Raw genomic sequence first — 22119 nt, 5'->3', positions numbered from 1 at the left:
TCATGAGGCTGTTGTACCAATCGATTACGTTTATTGTTACTTTGGTTCTCAAAGAAACACTAGCTTTAAGTAAAAGCGCAAGGAAGTCCATAATAGCTATGTTAACAGGCCCTGCCGGCCACAGAACAAGACCGAAGACGTCTTCATGCACAATTCCATCGTGCCCCACTCCATATATACAGCCTCCTGTAACCATTGTTTACCAAGCTAAGAAGAGGAGCTTCCTCAGTTTAGTGCTGGATCTGCTCAACTCAGCTTGGATATCTCACATTTTCTGCTCCATGTGGAACTTAAAAACAACAACACAGAGAACGAGAGAGTGTGGGAGAAGCACCCAATTTTTCACTGGCACAGAAATGGTTCTCCAAGGATATTTATACACAACAACTTCTAGTCTCACTAATGGATCATTCTGCTTTGTATTATTGGAGGACAGCGCAGCAAGTATAACTTCTTTCTACAGCAGCACATTCCGTGGGTGCCACCAACAACCCACTGCAGGCAGACTCAAATTATGGTGCATAGTGCAGGTGAGTGCATACGCTTAGAAAAAGAGCGTAGGCACCCCCTGACACACACTTCACACGGGACACTGAAAGGCAGTGCACCCGGTACAGCAGGCATGTAGGAATGTGTCCTCCCCGCCCACCCCACCCCAGCGCCCAGCCAGTTCTAGGGCACCACAATGGAGAGCTTGGCTGAAACGCTCTAATTAGTACATTCTAGATTATGGAAGAAAACCAAAACAAGGCTATGCTTTTAAAAACCCTAGAATATCTAGGGTGGATGCACACATGCACTGTGCTTCAACTCTGCTCCCTTGGCCCCTCAAAAATCATGCAGTGTGGTTGTGCTGTATGCTGTTCAGCGTTTACATTTGTATTTACTATATGGAAGGTTTCAAAGACCTTCGTACCAAGTCAGAGCATGTTACGGATGCTGCTATCTGTCACGCACTCACGAACGGCACGCACTGCAGTTCCCTTTGTGGGTCTCCCAAGGGAAGCTAGACTCCCTCCCTGCCACCCAGGACACTACTTACAGGGAAATCTGCAGCCAAAGGAGCCTCTTCAAATCCACAGTGGCAAAGGGACAAGCTGGACCGACTTGTAGGAAGTCGATGCAGACAGCTCCTGGTTCCACTTTGAACGACCACCAGTGAGACACTCATGGCCTGCCAGAGGTAGGCTTTCCCTTTTGAGAACATCAAGGCAGCACTTGTGTTGATACTGTCAATTTGACAAAGGAGTCAAATAACGCCAGGCAAAACTTGAGAAAGTAAGCCAGTAGCAGTTGAATGTCACCAAGCCAAAGAGGAAAAGATGCATTAAAAAAAGACACCAGAGTCTTCCTCCACTCTGCAGCAGACACAGCAAGAGTATGTAGCGCTGACCAAGAGGAGGCACTAACAAGCGTCCACCAGGCTTGTTGCCTGCTTCCAGCAGCTGGAGGCTGCATTCAGTAGTGCCGGAGGAAAAAGAAATTCACATTAGCAGCAGAGAAACTCCGCACAGGTGGAACACGAGGGGATAACACTCACAGGGCCCAAAGAAAGCATCCGGGCCCAGCAAAGGATGCACAGGTCCTGCTCTGAGAAATAAGTATCTTTTGGATTGGCTTAGCTCAACACGCTAGTGGACGCATTGCAGGTGCTCATAAGCCACAACTGTTACAAAAGGTTGAAGGCTGCAGTGGCCTGGCAGTTTTGCAGGGCTGCCCCCTAAAGTCATCTGGGCAGCACCTAAGGGCGGCTGGGGTGAGGGAGAGATTTTCCCCATGAACACGACAGGCTTCTCCAATCACCACCATTGGGAAATAAGATCACTAGTACAGAAATGGCCACACAAAACTGCTTTTCAAAATTGCCAAGCCTAGCTCTGAATGGCCAACATTGCTGCCCTCATCCAAGATGGCACAGGAGAGGGAAGCAGTGGGGCGGGGGGGAGGGAGTATGGAGACAGGAGGAGACCAGCTGGACTACGGTCCCAAGGGCATCCCCCGTCCTTGGCCTTTCTTGCTTGTAAGCCTAGAAGCAAGAGGCTTGGGCTGCCGACTCTGCGGAGAAAGCACTCTCCTTTAAGCATAGTCTATATGAACAGGGCTGCAGGTCCCTTCGCCCTTGTGTTCCTGGCTGGGGACGCTGGCCTTCCCCTCACTGCTGCCACTGCCACTACCACACTCTGAGGGCTTGGCAGAGGAGATATAGTCCTTCACTGCTATTTCCATGTTCTTAGCTTTCAGAGCTGCCATGTGCAGTTTTTCTAGGAAGTCTGGCATGCCTGGGAAGAGAGAGAGAGGGAGACAAATAGTCGCACAGAAAACAAAATCACAGGCGTCAGAGTACAGCACTTTGAGATGGTCAGAGGCTTCACTTAAGACCCCGTTCATCTCTTTAACTTCATTCTTGTTTTCCTCAAAGCTGTTCCCCTTTGTGATTCATGGAAGACACTTGTATGTAGGAATTACCAGGCTTCCCACATGGAATTATCCTACAAGTGTAATATGTCACACCAGTTGCTACTTTTGCAGTATCCATGGTAACTCCAGATCATCACCTTTGGCACTTTAAGAAATTGGGGGAGGGAGATTTACCCCTAAGGCCACAACCCCATGCATACATGAACGTAAGCCCCACCAAGGTCACAGGGACTTGTTTCCACATAAACCTGGGCAGGATCAGAATTCAATGTGTTGCCTTTTGAATGTCCTGCACTGAACATAAGGTGCAGGACCCTCTTACTTCCTATCATGTCCCCCAGACAAAAAGCTTGGAGCCAGCAATGCTGCAGAATAATGAAGCCCCATCAGCCATTGTGCAGAATCCAGGCCTTCTCACTAGGGACCTAAAGGTCTGCTTATGTCAGGAAGACACTGGAGCCAAGTAACTTTCCCCCTATTTATGGAATTTTAAAACATGGCTGTCCTTTTGAGTTAAGAGCAATAATCCAGCCAGCCGAGAAGCAGTGGCTCCATGCGGATGCCTCAAACCTCCTTGAACTGCCCAAGTGACTTTCTGTCCCCAGCAGTTCAGTCCATGTCTCTGGCAGTGCAAGAGATGAGGGATGCCAGCCTTCCAGGTCCGAGTAGCTGGCCACAGAAGATTTGGAATGTAAACACGGAGTCTTTTTTTGAACCTGATGGGGAGTTTTTCTGATTAATGTGGAGGGCATAGAAGATACGTTCTTCTACTTGTTAGACCCGATATTAACCCACTTGTGATTTCCATCACACCTCCATGGCAGCGTTTTCCTCCCTAAACTTAGGGACCCCAACCCCATGACTCACCACTAGAGACCATCCAGCTGACACAGTACCGAGGGAACACAGTCTGTGGATTGTCACTGTAGGTCAGCATGTAGTCAAAGCCGTTCTGAAGAGAGAAATAGTATTAGCAGCCCCTTCCCAAGAGTCACAGTGGAAGGACACCCTTTTCCCACACGCCCAGTTTATTCATCCATCCATCCATCCATCCATCCATCCAATCCAACTTTTCTACATAAATAGCTCAAAGCACTGCAGAACAAAAGATTATACAAAAAAATGATACGAAAGAAAACAAACTGGAACAGCAAAGACTAAGGCAACATGGAGATAGTTAACACAGCAAGACCTCCAAAGCCAACATTAAAGCTCAGGGATGTTCATATGGGTGAAGGAATTCTTAAGGTAACCTGGTCCCACACCATTAAGGGCTTCAATGCTCAACAGCAGCACTTTAAAACTGAGCCCAAACACAAATAGGGAGCCAGTATAGGAGATTCAGGATTGGTGCGATGGGCTCTGGTCTTTTGGTTTCAACCAGTATTCTGGCAGCCACATTTTGTACCAACTGCAATTTCCGAACAGTCTTTAAACGCTGCCCCCACAGACAGTGCACTGCAGTAGTCCAGGCCTGGATGTAAGTACAGCATGAGTAAATCAAAGAAAGCTTGCAAGGTAATGGCATAGGAGGTTTAAAGGTAACAGTCTCTGTTAAAGAGGTTTGTTCCCACCAGCCTCTAGATCAGGAGCTGCCTATGAGCAGATATTATGAGCAGACAACATGTCAGAAAACTTCTCCATTCTTTTCATCAGCAGTATCCCAGCACGTTCAAGCTTTATGGAGGGGAGGCAGCCAGAACGTAGGAAGCTGCTTTGTATCAGGCCAGTCTATGTGTCCATCTACCCCAGTATTGCCTACTGAATGACAGCGGGTCTCCACGGTCTCAAGCAGAAGCGAGACTTTCCCTACCACCTACTAATACCCTTTTAACAGGAGGTGTCAGGACTTGAACCTGGGGCCTTCTGCATGCCAGCTCTACCAATGAACTGTGGCCCCTCCCCAAATGGCCAGAGCTGGGCAGACATGGAAGCTTTGAGAAGACACTGAAACACTCCAGTCTATTCTGGATTTAAAAATGAGCTGGAAGCTATGAAGTTGCTAGGTAGTTTTAAGTAAGGTTCGCAGTCCCACTCTGACTCAAATAGTTGTTGCTATATTAATCTGACTTTCCATCTCTGCGTAATTATTCATTTTTAGTATGTGTATCTCTAGAAGCCATCCGGTATTGGGAATGTACAAGAAGTTTGATTCAACTCCATAGATAAAACTAGTTATTTAAATCAACCATTGCTGCCTGATTCAGTACTGCCTCTTAGATGTTCCCCCCACCCCAAAACAAAAATTAAAAAGCACACTGTCAGGGTTCCACCATTGACCTGGACCCACTGAGCAATTCCTGAAGGATCTCTTGCCTCCTTAAGAGTCCCACCTTCCTTCTGTTAAACTTCCCCTTCCCGATAATGTAGGGTTTACGCTGTAGGGTAATTGACACTCTAGACACAGGGTTTATCCACAACAATTTACTGGTAAATTAAAGTAAGCAAATCACAGCTAAAGGCATTTACACAATAGAGCTGAGTGATACAAAAGGCATTCAGAGAAAGTAAAAGTTGCAAAAGGCAAGTTCCTTTACCTGGAGAAGTACTTAGACTTCTCCAGGCTACTTCTTTCAGCTGCCTCTCAAGGCTCTGGTCTCCCCGACTCTACTCTTACTGGCTCTCTCTCTCTCTCTCTCTATATATATATATATATATACCTTGCTCCCTCAAAACCCAAAGTACTGTTTCAAACCAAAAGAAATGAAACTTAACTGGAGAAATGAAACTACTCCTCTCAGGGATACCCCTTCCCAACAAAAAACTCCAGGCCTCTAGGCCTAACCTTTTTCTTTTCCTTGCCTCTGTAGGCCTCAAACCTTCTCTCTCTCTCTCTTTCGCACGCACACATGCACATTCAAATTTCAGGTTCTCTCTGAATACTGAGAACTCACCTCATCAAACGTCTTGTGAGGGCGGATAACCATCTGGGATTCATAGGTTCGGACACGGACAAATTCAGGATCTTCTGGGACATTTGGGTGCTCAACCGCTCTGGCAAAGAAACAGGAGAAAGGACATGCATTTCACAAAAGACTTGTACACTTTATCTCAAGGTCTACGCACAGAAGTCATCACTGTTGCAGTTCAAGTTAGACCTAGTCAAAGATTTTCAGCACGACAATGGGAGGACATGGAAGGTTCTGCTGGACCAACCTAAGAATGTTTTAAAATAGAGTGTTTCTCAAACATATGGACAACGTCGGTGAAATTGGTGCAGGGTGGAAGGTAAGTTTCTAGAACCATATCCCACACAGTTAAAATTTCCATTTTCTGCTTTCCTTCCATTTCTGCAGCATTTGCCCCCCAAACCATTTGAAAACCCAAACCTTGGGGGTGGAACTACACAAACTAAACTTTTATGGATCTACTTATTTTGCATTGATTGCAGCTGCAGAATATTCATCTTCCACTTGGCACAGGATCACTTACCGTGACACCAGAACCATCAGATTATTCTCCTGGTCCACATTGTACCGCCGAACATACACATAGTCCCGTGAGTACATTGGGTACTAAAAGGGCAGGAACAGGGGGAAGAAGAAAGGACACATTTGTCAACCTGGAGCATCCCTCAGTTAATGCACCTGGCATGATACAAAAGCTATAGATAAAGGAGCACTCACCGGAAAGTGAGTTACCCAGTGAACAACCTCTGATCCAGTGTCCTGGTCTCTCTCAATCACCTCCAGTTTGATGACAAGTGAGTCCCATTTCTTTCGATATTCTGTATCCAGCTAGAAGGTAAGAATCCATGAAAGCCTACTTGCATGAAGGTGCCATATGTTTCCTGCTTGTCAGAGTGCAAATACTGCTCTGACACATCACTAAGAGGCATGATGGCAGCTTACTGTGAATTTAAACTTCCAGGACACATTACCTAGAAGTTCTTTTTAGGACGCTGAGGAGGCAAGTATTAAGACTTGCTGCACTCTGCGGATCAACTTGTTTTCATCTTGCCAGCATGACAGTCCTTTTCTTGCCCATGCAAGGCAGTAACTCCAAAGCCTGGCTTTCCCCTCTCTCCAAGGGATGCAAGTGAGAAAAATCAGAACTCAATGAAAGTTTGAAGGAGGCTTAACAAAGCTTTCAAGACTTGGGATGTTCATTTTACTAAAGTGGCAGAATGGCAAGGTATGTCAAAAGGCGCAGAGAACTGGGGGGGGCGGGAGGAGGGAGGGGGAACAAGAGAGAGAGAGACAGAGAGAGAGAGAGAGAGAGAGGGAGAGAGAGAGAGAGGATCCTTTGGAAAGGTGAGGGCTGATTGCATAAAAGCAAGCAGAGACTCTTGTGCCAAGACCATCTCCCACTGACTAACTGGCTACTGCAGTCAGGACTATGGGCTTCCAGTGCTCCTGGTGTCAGCTAAACCCTCACCGTATATTGTGGTACCCTTCATGCACTCCCAAGCAGTCAAACATCTCAAAAAACAAAACAAAAAACCAGGAACAGTGCTGAGAATCAGAGGCTTTTAAAATGCAGGATGAGTAGAAGATTCAAGCTAGGGTATCCTACGATCAATGAGGGACATGGAAGAGGCGTGAGAACACTCACCTGCACATTGAAAAACTGCCTAGGAGTCACATCTGTGTATGTCCCAAAAACTGCAATAGAAAGACAAATAGCATGGCAACTGGTTAAAGCACACACATAGCTGTCCGCTAGCTGGGTATGATTTGGAGAAGTGAACTGGATTCTAAGCCCTATGCACACAAACAACAGCAGTGGGGGGAGGGGAAACAGCGAGGGCAGGTTACATGCAAGGAAGAGAGATGCCACCTTCAAGAGGGAGATGCAGTCTGGCGTAATGAAGAGCAAGAACAGAGATTAACAGACCATGGAGAGTTTAACTCCACAGCTTGCAGCAATCATGTAAACTTGCCATGCATCCTCTACATGTAAATTCGTGGAACTATGCTTTCTTTTCATTCAACCAGATGTCCACTGTTCCTCATGTGCTCAGCAGGAGAAAGTGTCCCTTGCACTCTGGTGAAAAGTCCTCCCAGCAGCCTCCAATTTGGCTAAGGAATCTGCAGGCCTGCCTCCAGTGGTTTCTTCCATTAGTCAAGTGGCAGCACAAGCAAGGCAAGACTCTGACTCTCCCTCGAGCCTTCTCTGTGCTTGCCAGAGGGTTTGAGGAAATGGTTGCAAGAACAAAGAAAGACTGGGCTAGTAAGCCAAGTAGATTTGTATCTGGTTCTTTGGCTTCCTTTCACATACTGGCTCAGGCTCCATTTATGCTGCAGCTCCACGGGCAGTGGGCACAGAATCCAACATCCCAAGACTACTAAAGCATAACTGAAGGGGGGGGGGGAGCAATGCCAGCTGAAGTCTCAGGGATCGTTCAACTAGGTTTTCCCATAGTTGGGGGTGAGGCACTTCAGTGCCCTTCATAGCTTATTTCCATCTTAGGAAAACGAGAATTCTGCAATACAAGAGAAAATGATGCAAAGCTGCTCAATGTTCATTTTATACAGAAATAATGTTTTTTTGGCACAGGATTTAGATTGCATGAGTGTAGAATTTTTGTTTTTAAGGGTTCAAGTACACACAGCCTTCAATGAGGGTAGGCTGAAGCTTCAAGGCTGAAGCCTTTTAAAAGCTGGGGTTTGGAACCTGAAGCCCCTGACCTAATTTCATGGCGGGGGGGGGGGGCGGGGAGAGGGTGGCGCAGAGGGGGGGGAAGAGGGTGGCGCGGGGGGGGAAGAGGGTAGCACAATGCAATGCTGCAAACTGAGACCACTTTTGCCCACCGCTGACTGCAGCACTTGATTGACTTTTTCTGTGGGTCAACATCCCTTCATGAGAAAAAGTATCCCCACTCCTGTTTTAAAGAATAGGAGCTTGACTTATGACTCTGAATGAACAGAAACTGAAGTTGAAGTGACCCTGTTTTAATCCACTTTTTAAAAAATCTGGCTTTTAGTTGTTGCCTGAGGGATATGTTTGCAGAGCTTTAGAAGTCAGATGGGGAACACCAGGAAGGAGGTGCGTTATGGCAGTGGAGACAAGCCAAGCCAGCTAAGTGGCTGGGGCATTAAGACAAAATACAGGCAAGTGCATTTTCTGGTCCTCACTCCAGCCTTGGTAGCATTTATAGGATTGTCAGTGACCCACCAAGGATGAAGGTGCTGCTGTTAAAAACAATGGTAGAACTGCTGCTATCCAGGATTTGACTGTAGACAAGTGTGCTACCTTGCACGTATCACAGAAACTTGGTTAGACGAGGAGGGGAGGAACAAATCCCTCCCAACTGTGTCCTCCAGGTTTCCAGCAGTAATTTCAGCTTAATGGGCAGGAAGCCTGGAGTCCATCTGAATTTCATGCCTCTTTCTGTTGGCCAGTTGTGTTTGCAGCTAGCACTGGGCTCTTGAGACAGGATTGGGATTCTGCTAGTGTTTTACTAATCCTGCTAGTTAACAGTCTCTCTGGCAGAGCTGACAACCATCAGGATGTCCCAATGTGTTTGAACCTACATACTCTTGCTCAAGGCCATTCCCTTCTATACTGGTTGAAAGGAGGCAATGGAAACTGGAAACTGGTATCTAAAGGCAAGCAATCCAGACAAGAGTGGATTGCTGGAGGTGCTGTCAGTTGGAGGGCCTGCTGATGGAGTGCAGGTGCAAAACCTGTTTTGCACGGGCTTACTCCCCCTCAAAAGTAAAGTATGCCATGTTCCAGGTCCAGCTCGTAGCATCAAAGGGACTGCCTATACTGTTATAGTTCAATTTGCAAGAGTTTCTACAAAAAAATCATATTTTGCGCTTGGCAAGAGAAGAACTTTTTTGGGGGCCAACAAAGTTATGTTATTTCCGGGTTACACTAAAGAAATCGCTGACAAAAGAAGGCAATTTACCAAGGCGAGAAATCAGGCAAGACAAATGAATCTGCAATATCATATCAAATACCCTGCAATATTTTGCATTCTTTTTGAAGGCCAGATGAAAAAGTTTTTAAATCATGAAATGGTGGAGGCTTGGCTAGCCGGCGTTCAAAGTAAGGCACGGGATACATCTTCCCCAGCCTCATGAGCTGGGAACTTTTCAATTTTTATTTGAAAACTTTTTATTGTTATTTGAAAACTTTTTATTGTTATTGTTTTTCGGATTTGTTTGGGTATAAGATCCGGGCAGTGTGCCAGTCCAGAGGACTGTTTACATATATCCTCCCCCCCTTTTCTCTCTCTCTTTTTCTTACTTCCTCTTTTTTTACATTAGACATGATATACTGTATAATAAAATCCCTGTTTCTGTGTGTATAGATATGTATACATTCATATATAGATTTAGAAATGGCACTATCTAAAATATAGATAGCATAAAGTGTATTAGTAATTTGTTATTATTATTACTTATCCTTTTTAATTTCTTTCCTTTTTATTATTATTACTATCATTATTATGAGACTTTGATTAGTAATATTTTTGGCTGGTTAAATTGTTAAGCTTTACTATTATATGTTAACTGAAGGGCAATATATGGTTATTGGAAATGAATTGTAGGCTTGCTCCCTTGCTATAAGACTGATGATATGCTATTGACATGTAAGGTTAATTATCTATGCTGTACTGAATTGTAATATTGGAAATGTTATAGGTATAACTCTTAAGTAGAATGATATTTGAAGTTTGTGTGTAATGGAGTTTAAATTTAATCCTTTTAAGTAACTTTGTAGTATTTTTTTTTCTTTTTCTTTCTTGCTTTCTTCTTCCTTTTCCTTCTTCTGTTTTTTTTTTCTTTTCTGTTATTGCTGTGTCCTCCTAAGAATACTGTATTGTTGGAAACTGTAGATAATGACTAGGTTGTTGGTACTGTTTATTTCATTTATAAAGATAAAAAATAGAATAAAACGTATTTTTAAAAAAGAAAAGAATCAAGTATGCCATTTGGGGGTGCTCCTGGAATGGCCTTATCCCTGGATGCCCAGGTGACAGTGCTGGCTGGGAACACCTTTCATCAGCTTCAGCTGGTTTGCCAACTGCGACACCACCGCCACCCTTCACAAGTGTTGGACCACAACTCCAATCATCACCAGCCAGCACAACCAAGGTTGGCTGCGGATGATGGTAGTTGTAGTCCAACCCATCTGGGTAGCGCTAGGTTAGGGAAAGCTGGACTATTGTAATGCTTTTGGAAGACTGGAAACCATTTGGCACAACAGGATGCTGGTAGGAGAAGGGCAGGCAGAACTTATTACAGCAGCTTACCTCCACCTGCTGCCCTCCAGATGTTTCAGACTACAACTACCATTATCCCTGACAATTGGTCATGCTGGCTGGTGGTTGTTGGAGTAGCAGCCCAAAGCATCTGGAGGATACTAGGCCTGGTAAGGCTGCATTATACCAGCCCTATAACAATCGTTACTAATCTATCTGCAGGGTCAATGTAAAGTACTGGTACTGACCTCTAAATCCCGAAACAGGGAAGGGCCAAGTTATCTTAAGGACCCCCTCTGCCCACATGAATCTGCACAGGCCTTGAGTCTGGCATCAGAGGCTTTCTGACCCATTATTACCAGGAAAGTGATTGGTGAGTATTCTTTGGTGGTGGCTCTGAAAGTGATCTCCCTGGGGAGATCTGACAAGCTCTTCCTGTTTTAAGGGCATGCTGAAAAACTTGCATATTGATTTCTACTGCTTTTATGCCGTCTCCACTGTTTTTAAGGCTGCTTGCTGTCTTTTGTACTTGGAATCACAGAGTCAGAGGGAGTCTCCTAGGCCTGCCATACAAATGCAAGACTCGTGTGTTAAGGGACAAAGGAATGCTAAAGGGGGTACTACCTCGGTACTGGTACAGATGGGTCCCTCCGATTGGACGCCTCCACAGCTTGAAGTGCTTCTTGTCCATCACCATTTCCCAGCTCTGCTCCTCAAAATCGGAAGCTATGTCCTTGCAGGGTGTTGGCTCCTGGGTGTGGTTCTCCCCTCTATTGTCCTGGATGAGCTTGGTGATCTCTTCCATGCGTTTCATCTCTTCTGCAGACCTGGGGGATGGTGGGGGGGAAGGAGAAAAGATCAGTCAGGGCTTGCTCAGTCTGATGTGAGCCTATCAGGCCAGCTCTGCTGGGATGCCACCTTCACTCCAACCTTTTGGTTTAGAGCTTGCATGGTGACAGGCAAGACCAAGGAGGATGGAGCACTCAAAGCAGGGAATGCTGTGGAACATGGATACTATTCCCAAAGTTGTACAACAAACCTGTAAATAGCCATGTCTAGAATGACCAAAAGGCCTCCAGGCAAGGATGTTCCTGTGACTGAGGAGTGCCGTTTCCCCCTTTCGGTGTATCTCAAGTGACCTACATTAGCATCTGCAGGCAGGGATGTTAGTGAAAGCGTTTTAAGGACTAATGTCTTTTGTGGACATCTCTGTGAGGCATCTGTGCACTGCTTAGAAAGTGTCATAAATTCTTTTTTGGTATAACTTTCTGGTACAGACGAGAGTGGATAGCCACCTTGCGCTCCATTTTCTTGGTGGTAAGGCAGGGTACAAATCAAACCAAATATTAAATATTGGTCCGGTTTGGACATATAGACAAATAGTGCTTTGTTGTGTGTATAAGCCTTGGATTCGTGTGCCTCCGCCCTGGCTGCAAGATCAGAAGCTTTCACTTCCAATTTCAATTAACCACAGTTTAGTGTTGTATCCAAACCCTAAACCGTGACTAATCTTAACTATCCTCAAGCAGACCAGCTTCATAAACTAGTTTGAAATCAGTTTGTTTTGACCAGCCACAGCTAAGACCAAGTGCCATTTCTCTGGGTTTGGACATGATGCTTAACTGCAGTCAATCAAAAACAGAAGCAAAAGCTTTTGAACTCTGCTTGGCCACATGGAAGAGAGGGGGGGACACATGGCCCTGAGGCCGATTGTGGTGTCTTCCTGTAAAAAACCAAGGTTTATTGTTATGCTAGAATGAGGCTACTGTCTGCTTGAAGGTTTGAAATCAGACTCACAGATTTCATGTCCTCTCTCAAGTTGTTGTACATGCGGAGAAATACATTCTGCTCCCTCCCCTACATGTTGCCAGTGGTGACAGGAAGAAGCTAGGGACAGGTGGAAGACCAAGCCTCTCATGAGCATAGCTGCTGAGGTAATGTGGGAAAGGCAACCGATAATGCTATTATTAGTCTACCCAAAACCCCCAGAAGCCACTTCCTGCTGCAACTCCAATTTGCCTCATGGGGGTTTGCTGGCAATGATGCTGCTTTGGCTTCTGGCCAGTGACTCCTTGATGACAGTGACTGTCAAAATAGATGGGAATCTTGTGTTTACACAACATGGGCCTGTTTGTAGGCTTCATCTATGTCATCGTAATACCCTCCTAGCAGGACCTTTGGCGGCTACCCTCAAATAAAAAGGGACTCCTTAAGCCTAATAGAGAAAATGCACAGGCATGCACTAACACAGTAACAGGTCAGCACAATTCCTCACATCCTCCCTGGAGATCTGCACCACTGACTAAATCATCAGAAGGGCTGTGACATGATACCGAAGTCCACAAATATTCCTTAAAAAAACTACCTGGTAGTTGCACATCAGAATTTGCCCTGCCCTACATCATTAGCTTAACACTTCTGCAACCTCACTTAGCATTCTCCGCAACATACAAGACCAGAATTTAATTGTCTGTTGCAACCATAGATGCGTATGGTCCTGTTTGCTTGCTCTCTCTTCCCAATCACCTTCTTCTGGAAGTTTTCATTTCTGGGACTAGCCATGGTTATCCATTACGTACATCCAACGGTGACTGTTCTTCATGATAACCAAGGTGCCTTCTTAAGCTTAGTGTTCATCCCCTATCCCCTCTGTCTGCTCTATTGTCACTCCAGCTCCAGAGAAATGGAGGAGTCATTTATTTATAAGGTATTTTTCAAGGTACGCATTTCAAAAGTGACATATAGTAAGAAATTCAACACAATAAAAACATGTCACATTTACTATAAAACAATTATTCATGATTATTTCTGTTGCACTTTTAGCAAGTGAAGTGCAAATTAAAATTTGTTCCCCCCTCTGCTCAGCCCCTTCATTATCATGTTACAGATGGGGGATGGAGGTCTGGAGTGTGACCTGTTGAAAGCCACTCAACAACCTGGCAGATGCGCTGTAACAACTTCAGCCCAATACCTGAGGTATGACTGCCTTCTGTTCGCTCAGGGGCGGTTTTATTTTCCTGACATTTTGCCACCCAGTCGTGAGCTGTCAAAATGAAATTATTGCCCTCCAGCAGTGAGGGCTTCATAACTATGACTGAGCACATTGCCGGGGCATAGTGTTAGCGAAAACATGTGCATTTACAAGTTACAGGCTTGGCAAAACCCAAAGAGAAATGTCTATTTCTTAGAACTTGAAGAACACCTCTGCCCACAGTTTCACTCACAAGCAAACTTTTAAAGTATGTTTTGATGCAGTAGGCCTGCCAGACACCTAATATGACTGATCTTTCAGGGTCATAACTGGCCTATGAATCCTACCCTGGCTGTTATTGATCATTTTTATTCCTGCAGACGTTTTGCTTTACAGAAAAAGAAAAGAACTCAAAGAAAAATAAGGCAGAGAACCATATTTCAAACACTGTGGATCACTGAAAGAATGCTATTATTCTGCCTGGAAGACAGAAGCCCGGAAAATCAGCACAGCTATTGTCAGTGATTACTAGTGCTCCAGGTACTGTTGACACAAGATCTAAAAATAAAACATCAAATAAAGCTCACGGGCCAAGTCCAATTAGTTTCTCAAAGGTCCCAACTGAGACGACTGCTCAACGCCAGCCTCGCTGAAAAGATTCAAACCTAACCAAATGAGCTTTTTTAGGTACACCTAAACATTAAGCGTATGCAAGCTGGATTTTAAGTATTTTTTTAGTGAGAATTGCCAGTGTGCGGTTTAAGGCACATAGAGAAGTTTGTAGACTTTGGTACTGTGGGGAAAGAAGCTAGAAATGGAGGTTGCCTAGTTACCTCAAAACTTTGTCCCCAGAAGCCTCCAAGTCAAGGAAAAAGCTTTCCAAGCCTCTCACAAGATTAAAACTTTCTTGAACATCATGGGGCAAAATCCTATCTGCTGATGTGGGGTTTATGGAGAATTGCAAATTGGAAAATTTTCCGATGCAAATTAGGCTAATTTGCATAGGGTTATTTGCATCAGAACATCACTAGAGAGTGATCCAGTTTAACATGTTCAGTAAATACAAGTAAAACAAACACTTAAAAAGTACCCCATGCATACACCACAAGTATGTGACTTGAAACATTTGAGGAAGCAAATTAAAGAACACTTAATATGATTTAAATTTTATATTATGCTTTAGCTTTAATGAGCTTCCGCCGTGCATTAAAAACGTGGTTGTTCAGGCAGGCATTTGGGGTGGGTTAGGGTACTTTAGAAAACATTTTTATTGTAGAATTTTATTGTTTTAAACTGCTTTATTATATGCTGTACATCGCCCAGAGTGGCTGGGTGACCAGCCAGATGGGCGATTAATAAATTTAATAATAAATAAAAATAATAAATAAATAAAAATTATATAGACATTTTCATTGGAACACTTGTAAAAATTTAAAGTCAATGACCTTGGGTTATGCAAGGGTTGTTTAGCCCTCAAATAACATCTGCTGGTTAGGGGTTGCTCACCCATAATGGTGGCTGGGATGTGCTACAGTTCCTCGAGGGTAAACTACCCCATGATGGTCTGTTGTGTCGTGTGAACTGGCCCAATAGTATATATTTCCCTTTATTGCCCAAGTAGCGAGTCAGAGGAGTACTCCTCCTTCCCTTCCATTCGTCAAGTAAGGAGGTGAAATAGGATTATTGGAAAGGGCGGGGAACATTAGCAAAGCCCTCAAGAGACAGCACCTAGGCTTGGGTTTGTGTGGAACATTATGTAAACTTGCAACTACGTATGGGCAAGGAGCAATTCTTTCTGGGCACGCAGCTTACCACATCCACATTCCAGGATTTTCTGGTGACACTCCTTTCCTTCTTCCTCTTCTCTCCCATTACCTCGGAGTTGCATTTTAAGAAACTCTACCATTAGTCTGCCCTGCCCATCCCATCCCCCTTGCCTACCATCAACAAGGCTCGAAGTCAGTACTTTAATCCACAATGTCTCCCTCAAGACAGTGCTCATTTTATTTATTATTCAAATGTATATCCCACCTTTCTGCACAAGTCACATAAGGCATCCAACAAAGTTTTAGGAAAACATTTAGTTTTGAAAAGCAACATAAGTCTTAAATAAAATAAAATAAGAAACGAGAACAGCGGCGCAAAATAAGACTACCCATTACTAAAAATCAGCAGCAGGATAACATTCACCTGGGGAATTCAAACTCCTTTCTAAAGGAGGCAGCCTTCACCTGCTGATGCAAGGCCAACAAAGGGTGGGGTGGGGGGACTAGGTGGGTCTTCCTTGGGAAGGAGTTTCAAAGCCTTGGTGCAGCCATTGGGAAGGCCCTTTTTAGTGTTCACATCAAACACATCACAGGTGTTGGAAAGACATAGAGCAAGTACTCTTCCAAAGATCTTAAAATCCAGGCAGGTTTGTATACGAGAGGGCAGTCTTTCAGATAGTTTGGTCTCAAGCCATTTAGAACGTTAAACATTGTAACAAGCACTATGCCCAAAAAAACATCAGCAGCCATTTAAGTTGTTGTAACAATAGAATCAAGTACACCTAATAACTGGCCTTGGCCAGACCCTTCTGGACACTTTAAGGCAGGGCTGGGGAACATGCTCCCCCCACCCCCCGGGCCCACTGTGGCCCCTGCCACACCCAAAAATTCAGGGGATCCCTCCAAAATTATTTTTAGATTTTTTTTGCGAACAAAATGGCATCCAGAGCTGCTATAGAGTGTCAAAAGGGTCACAATTAGCTTGCAAACAAGCGAACTTTGATCCTTTTGTTGCTCTGTAACAGCTACAGACACCATTTTTAAATTATCATTATTTCCCCCCACCCCCCATTTTTTGGCACCTGCACATACACGTGTGCGCGCACATGCACGGCCCAGCCCAGGATGGAGAGGTCACAAAGTTACCCACTTCTGATTTAAGGGTAGCCCCACACAGACCATGTTAACAGTAATCCAAATGAGATTTAACCAAGGCGTCATCATGCTTCACAAACTACACAGTCCTGCATTCCAAGGTTAGCCATTTCCAAACAGAAAGTTTGGAGTCCCTCCTCCACTACTTGTTGTAGACAGTTACACAGAAGACACAGAACGTCTTAAGAACTGGCAATTTGCGCACAAACCCATGAGCAATTCTAGGATGTGTCACTTAGGGCACAATCTTATGGCTACTCATCAGCAGCTAGATGGCCATGGGGTAGGTCGGTTCCCAGGAACCGACCTCCACCCCCTCCCGTGCTGCCTCATAGGCAACGCAGATCGGCCCTGCGCTCATTAGAGCAGTGCGGAGCAGCAAAAACAGGGCATTCCTGGGGGCGGGCGGAAGTGCCTTTCCGATGCTTTCTATGCGTCATCCGCCTCCTCACCCAGCCTGACTTCCTGCAGCTCGCAGCCGATTTCGGCTGTCTAGCCGCGAATGCAGGGCGGCTGAAGTGCAGCACAGAAGATCCCCTCCATGCTGCTCCTGCCTTGCATTGGATAGGCGGCCACCTATCCCAATAGGATTGCGGCCTTAAAGATGTGTGCTTGCATGCTCCGCACAAACACTAGGGATGTTTCTCAGTAGTCTTATTAAAATCATCTGCCATCACCTCACAACTTGATTTTTTTACACATGCCCGATACAGGCAACTGCTAGACAAATGCCACCATATCCCAGCACTGTGGACCACTGCTGCTTTTTATATTATTTATTTTATGTAAGTTCAGGAGGGAGAAGAAATTGTTGTAGTAAAGAAAAAGAAAAAAAAAGCCTAAATTTAAAACATAAAGAAACTGGTACAGTTAAATGGAATGACAAAAAGTAGGTGCAGTGGTGTTGAGTATTACAAAGGCTGTATCGTGTTCAACTGAAAACAGACGGGATGAGATAAATTGAATGGGATGGGGAAAATAAAATATGTGAAATAAAACAGATGGGGTACTTTGGTTATTAATTCCTTCTCCAAGTACAATAATTATATTTCACTGCTAGATCTATTGGACACAATGACTACTGTGCCTAGAAACCCCTTTTAGTCTCTGGACATGCCTCCTTTTCTCATGTGGACCCCAGTATGTCACCCAACACAGCCCTGACTGAAAAAGGTGTGTACCCCTGTATGAAGCAATGTATCCAGAGACAGTTGGCTCTTGCAAGTCAACATTTACAGAATCAGTTATTATAGTTCAAATTATACAGCCCCCAAAGATTAGAAATAAAAAAGTATTTCTAATTCACATAACAGCAAAGTTATTTGAAAACATGAATGATAAAGCTTCTGTGTCTGGAATGGAGGCAATAACTAGTTCCCACGTATCTATTCCCCACTACCCATATCACTTTTCCCATTTAAAATATTCTTAGTCTGCTTCTGCCAGGGCTCAGGATGGCTTATAAAAAGAAGAATTAAGATAGAAATACATACGAAGAGCAGTTAAACGCAGCAGCAAGACCACACAGACAGTACTATTTCTCAAAAGAGGCAATAAAAAGGTCATCAGAAAACAAGGGCTGCTGGAAGTTCATATCCCTTCCCTCCCAGCAAAAACCATGCTCTAACAACTGAGGAATTAAAGGAAGTTGAAATATTATCTGCACAGTTATGAGCACAGAATGTTTTGTCCACCCAAGGCAACTCCCATGCCAGTTCCAAGATGTTAGAAGGAAAAAGCGAAGACACACCTTTTCAGCTCCTCTTCTTTGATCCTCTCCTCTTCCCATAAGAACACACCAGTGAGGGCTGCCATCAGTTTGCAGGCATTAGCGTGACGCCCTTGAAATTTGCGCCACAAGGAGCTGAAGAGGCTCTTGCGTGTCCTCTCTGAGTAGATGTTATTGTACAGCTGTCCAATCTGCTGGGCACGTCGGACCCTTTGGCCAGTCACATAGCTGCACTGGTTGGCCAGCAGGGAGAGGAGGCTCTTTTGTCTTGGGCATTGCCCTGTACCTTTCTGTAGCCAGGTGAGGAGCCACTGGTACTGGTCCTTCAAAGACTTCTCACTTCGCCACAAACCCAGTTTCCCTTTGTAGCTGGTGAAGCGGGCCGAGTTAGCATAATAGGAATAAATGCTGGAGGGAGGCCTCCATTGCAGAGGATGGAACATTCCTGCCAAGCTTCACCGACGAGCCAAAGTCCTAGCCAAGGAAAGAGATCAGAACAGAAAATTAGTCCAATATGCCAGCAGCCTTTCACACCTTCATGTTCGGGATGCTGCTCTGCTAACTGTACCAGATTCAGCCCCACAGTTAACTCTAGCTTCATTCTAAGCTTCTGAGAGCCATCAGAGCAGCAAAGAGGCTAGTGCTGCAACACTGCTCAATAGAAGACCTTCTTGAACTAACATTCAATAAAGACGCAACTTATAGAAGCTCACCATAAGATCCCCCTGGAGTTGTTCAGTCTCAGTGACTATCTTTGTGTGTGTTATAGCAAAAAAAATAAAAATAAATAAACATCTAAGACACTTGACCTTATTATGTTTTAGTAGAAGAGATTGCCAGCTAATTCATCCAATTATAAAGCGGAGGTAATTACTGTGCTGCCTATTCCCAATGTTGTGCTCTGCTATTACTTTAGCGTTGCATGTTCTATTTCTTTTAAATTTTATATTAATCTGTTCCACAAAACAAGACAGTTAAGCAGCCTCATCCAAGCCAAAACATCAGGAGGGCTGGTGAGAGGTTCTATAGTACAGTCACTGATAGGTTCAAACAATATGTGTTGTGGTCTTTAATATTCCATTCTGTTCAAGGACAATTTTTCTATCAGCCAACAATCAGATCCAAAAGGCAAGGTATACAATCGAGCAACTAACCATATTAACATCCTGCATCTGTCAAGAGCAGACATGACAATGTAAACCAGTATAGAGATGCAACAGACATGAAGAATACAGAGAAGAGGGAGGGATTAAGCTTCAAAAGGCAGGGGTGGGGTGGATTAAACCTGAAAAGGAGTTGTCCAATTCGAAAGTTTGCTTCTAGAATTTGAAATACTAGTTTGTTGAAAGGAAGATGTTTTCTCCAAAACAGCAGACTCATTAATATGGAGTGAGGGGGAAGGAAGAGAATGAACACAGCCAAACCACACAGAAATCAAATGAAAAGGGCCAATTGTTCAGTGTGTTTTTTGCTCATTGGACAATTGAGTGGCAGACACGTAATCTCACCATACGGCACTTCCAGTGATTTGACCTCCTCTCCGATCAAGTAAACTGGAGCCAAAAAAAAAAAAAAAAGCCTTCTCCCCATCCACACTGATAGGGCGTTAAAACCTGTAGGTAATCTGTATTAGCAACATGATCAGCTTTCAGTCTTCCAAGTCACACTTCACCACCACCCAGCAACAACCCCGATACAGGACCATTTAAAACCAACTCCTGAAATCCAAGTCTGAAAGGGGAAGATGCACAGGCAAGCTTCCTTATGCAGACAAGCGGAGAATTCTGCAGCAGCTGACAAGCAAGACGCTAAGCCCAAGGGTCCTTCAGGCTCTTCGCAAGAATATCAAGTATCACAGGGAAATGCAGCAAGCGAGAGGGGTTTACCCTTAAAGGAAGCCTAAAACGATTTTGAATAAACTACTTCTCCTCTCGGAGGTGCTGCTGATCATGAGCCGGAGCCTATAAGCCCCTGAGTGACCAGCCTAGGAAGAGTGGCTGTGGGTGCAAGATCAACGCTCCTGCTTCCCCTTGTGGCTCTGTGCAGCGGCATGCTGGGGGCGGGGCTTAATAGATGCGAAACCAGAGGAGGCTCCTTGTGTTCCTACAATGTACACTGAACATCTACTCTGGACAAGACTCGTGGCAGAGTCACCAACAAGGACGGTCACTCCACTGCACTAGCCTGTGGCAGCAAATCTCCTGAGAGGTCCAAAACTGAGCTGTTGGGACAAGAACTTTGGCAGCAGTAGCCAATTTACTGATAGGGCCACAATAAGCCACTTATATCCCAATGATAACTATGTATATTTGGAGTGGGTGAACTGCATACAGCTTGGTCCCAAGTAGAGGTGTGAAGGCCTGGAAAAATTAAGGGGAAAAAAAAGGTTTCCCCCATTTTTTTTCCCCCCCAAGGACCATTTTTGTTTTATTCCAAAAAACTGGAAACACTGAACAGCTTTGGATTACGAAACATTTTCTTTTAGAATGATGAATAAAATATTTATCCAGCCTTTATTCCCCCCAAATGATTTATAAAAACTGAGTAATGACTTCTATAAAAATACTAAGGCATAACACTTCTGGAAATGTTTTTTTTTTTTTAAATTTGATTTGTACTCTGCTCTTCTACCAAGAAAAATGGCATTCAAGAAAAATGAAGCCATGGGGGAGTGTTTTTTTTAATCCTCTCTGTAGGATTCCCAGCAGTTATTTCTTCCATTCCTTATTAAAATTGTTGAGCTAGTGTATCTTTTAGGGATGTTCCAAGTCGTACTCAGTTTCCCAATGTATGAGTGGAGTCATCATATCATGATATGGAAGAAAATGTGCATTCTTGACAGTTTGAATTTTGTTCTATCACATCCAGTGTTTCTGGGCTTGTTTTGGTTAGATGCTGTAGTAGTAAATTAATATAGTTCTAATCTAAAACCCATATATGAAAGAAACATTGTTGGTATCATGCCAGCAGATGTGATGGAACAGCGTTTGGGTTTATTTATTTATTTGATTTATTAGCCGCCTATCTGCCCAGCTGCCCGGCCACTCTAGGTGGTGTACAATACTAATAACGAATTTACATAATCAACTGAACCAAAAACCCCCACAAAAAAATAAAAAAACACTGCTCTAAACAACCCTAACCCACCCCAAATGCCCACCTGAACAGCCAGATTTTTAAAGCCCGGCGGAAGCTCACCAAAGAGGGGGCATGGCAGAGGTCACTAGGAAGGGAATTCCACAGAGTGGGGGCCACCACAGAAAAGGCCCTCTCACCAGCCTAGCTGTCCTGGCCGATGGGACAGACAGAAGGCCTACTGAGGCCCATCTTGTTGAGCAGCATCCCTAGTGTTGTTGGAGGCGCTCCATAAGATAAGATTGGGCCGGAACCATATAGGGTTTTAAAGGTCAATGCCAACACCTTGAATCGGGCCCAAAAAACAACTAGTAACTAGTGCAACTCCTTCAGCACTGGAGTGATGTGCTCTCGTCGATGGCTGCCTTTAATCAGGTGGGCTGCCACATTCTGCACCAACTGCAACTTCCGAACTGTCTTCAAGGGTAACCCCACATAGAGCGCATTACAGTAGTCTAGGCAAGAGGAGACCAGGGCATGATGGGAGCAGATGGTTAGCGAGGTAGGGGCGCAGCCGCCTTATCAGATGGAGTTGGAACAGTGCCGCCCAGCTCACAGCTAACACCTGAGCCTCCATGGACAGCTGGGAGTCTAAAATGACCCCCAGATGGTGGACCTGGTCCTTCAGGGGTAGTTGCACCCCATTAAACACCAGGTCAACATCCCCCAACCTCCCCTTGTCTCCCACAAAAAGTACTTTGGTTTTGTCAGGGTTCAGTTTCAGCTTAGTCCTTTCCATCCAGCTACTCACCAACTCCAGACACTTGGACAGGGTTTCTACAGGCAACCT

General features: G+C 44.6%; 1 protein-coding gene across 4 annotated transcripts in view; it reads right to left on the bottom strand.

Moving 5' to 3' along the window:
• Positions 1 to 1054: 1054 nt before the first annotated feature.
• Positions 1055 to 22119, bottom strand: part of STARD7 (StAR related lipid transfer domain containing 7) — a 41459-nt gene continuing 20394 nt past the window's right edge. For all 4 annotated transcript variants that reach the window (XM_084804147.1, XM_084804146.1, XM_084804144.1 and 1 more), the window contains exons 2-9: positions 18216 to 18668; positions 11198 to 11400; positions 6973 to 7022; positions 6045 to 6155; positions 5851 to 5933; positions 5313 to 5412; positions 3286 to 3370; positions 1055 to 2279 (exon numbers count right to left, since the gene is read on the bottom strand). In XM_084804147.1, the coding sequence (XP_084660273.1) occupies positions 2077 to 2279; positions 3286 to 3370; positions 5313 to 5412; positions 5851 to 5933; positions 6045 to 6155; positions 6973 to 7022; positions 11198 to 11400; positions 18216 to 18637 (1257 nt within the window). In that variant the 5' untranslated portion in view covers positions 18638 to 18668 and the 3' untranslated portion in view covers positions 1055 to 2076. The remainder of the gene's footprint in view (positions 2280 to 3285; positions 3371 to 5312; positions 5413 to 5850; positions 5934 to 6044; positions 6156 to 6972; positions 7023 to 11197; positions 11401 to 18215; positions 18669 to 22119) is intronic.

Source organism: Heloderma suspectum, chromosome 6, assembly GCF_057233095.1.
Source record: "Heloderma suspectum isolate Gila_16-S chromosome 6, 16-S_ref, whole genome shotgun sequence".
Classification (NCBI taxonomy): Eukaryota; Metazoa; Chordata; class Lepidosauria; order Squamata; family Helodermatidae; genus Heloderma; species Heloderma suspectum.
The sequence above is the reverse complement of the archived record's forward strand: the minus strand, read 5'-3'. Positions and strand labels throughout refer to the sequence as shown.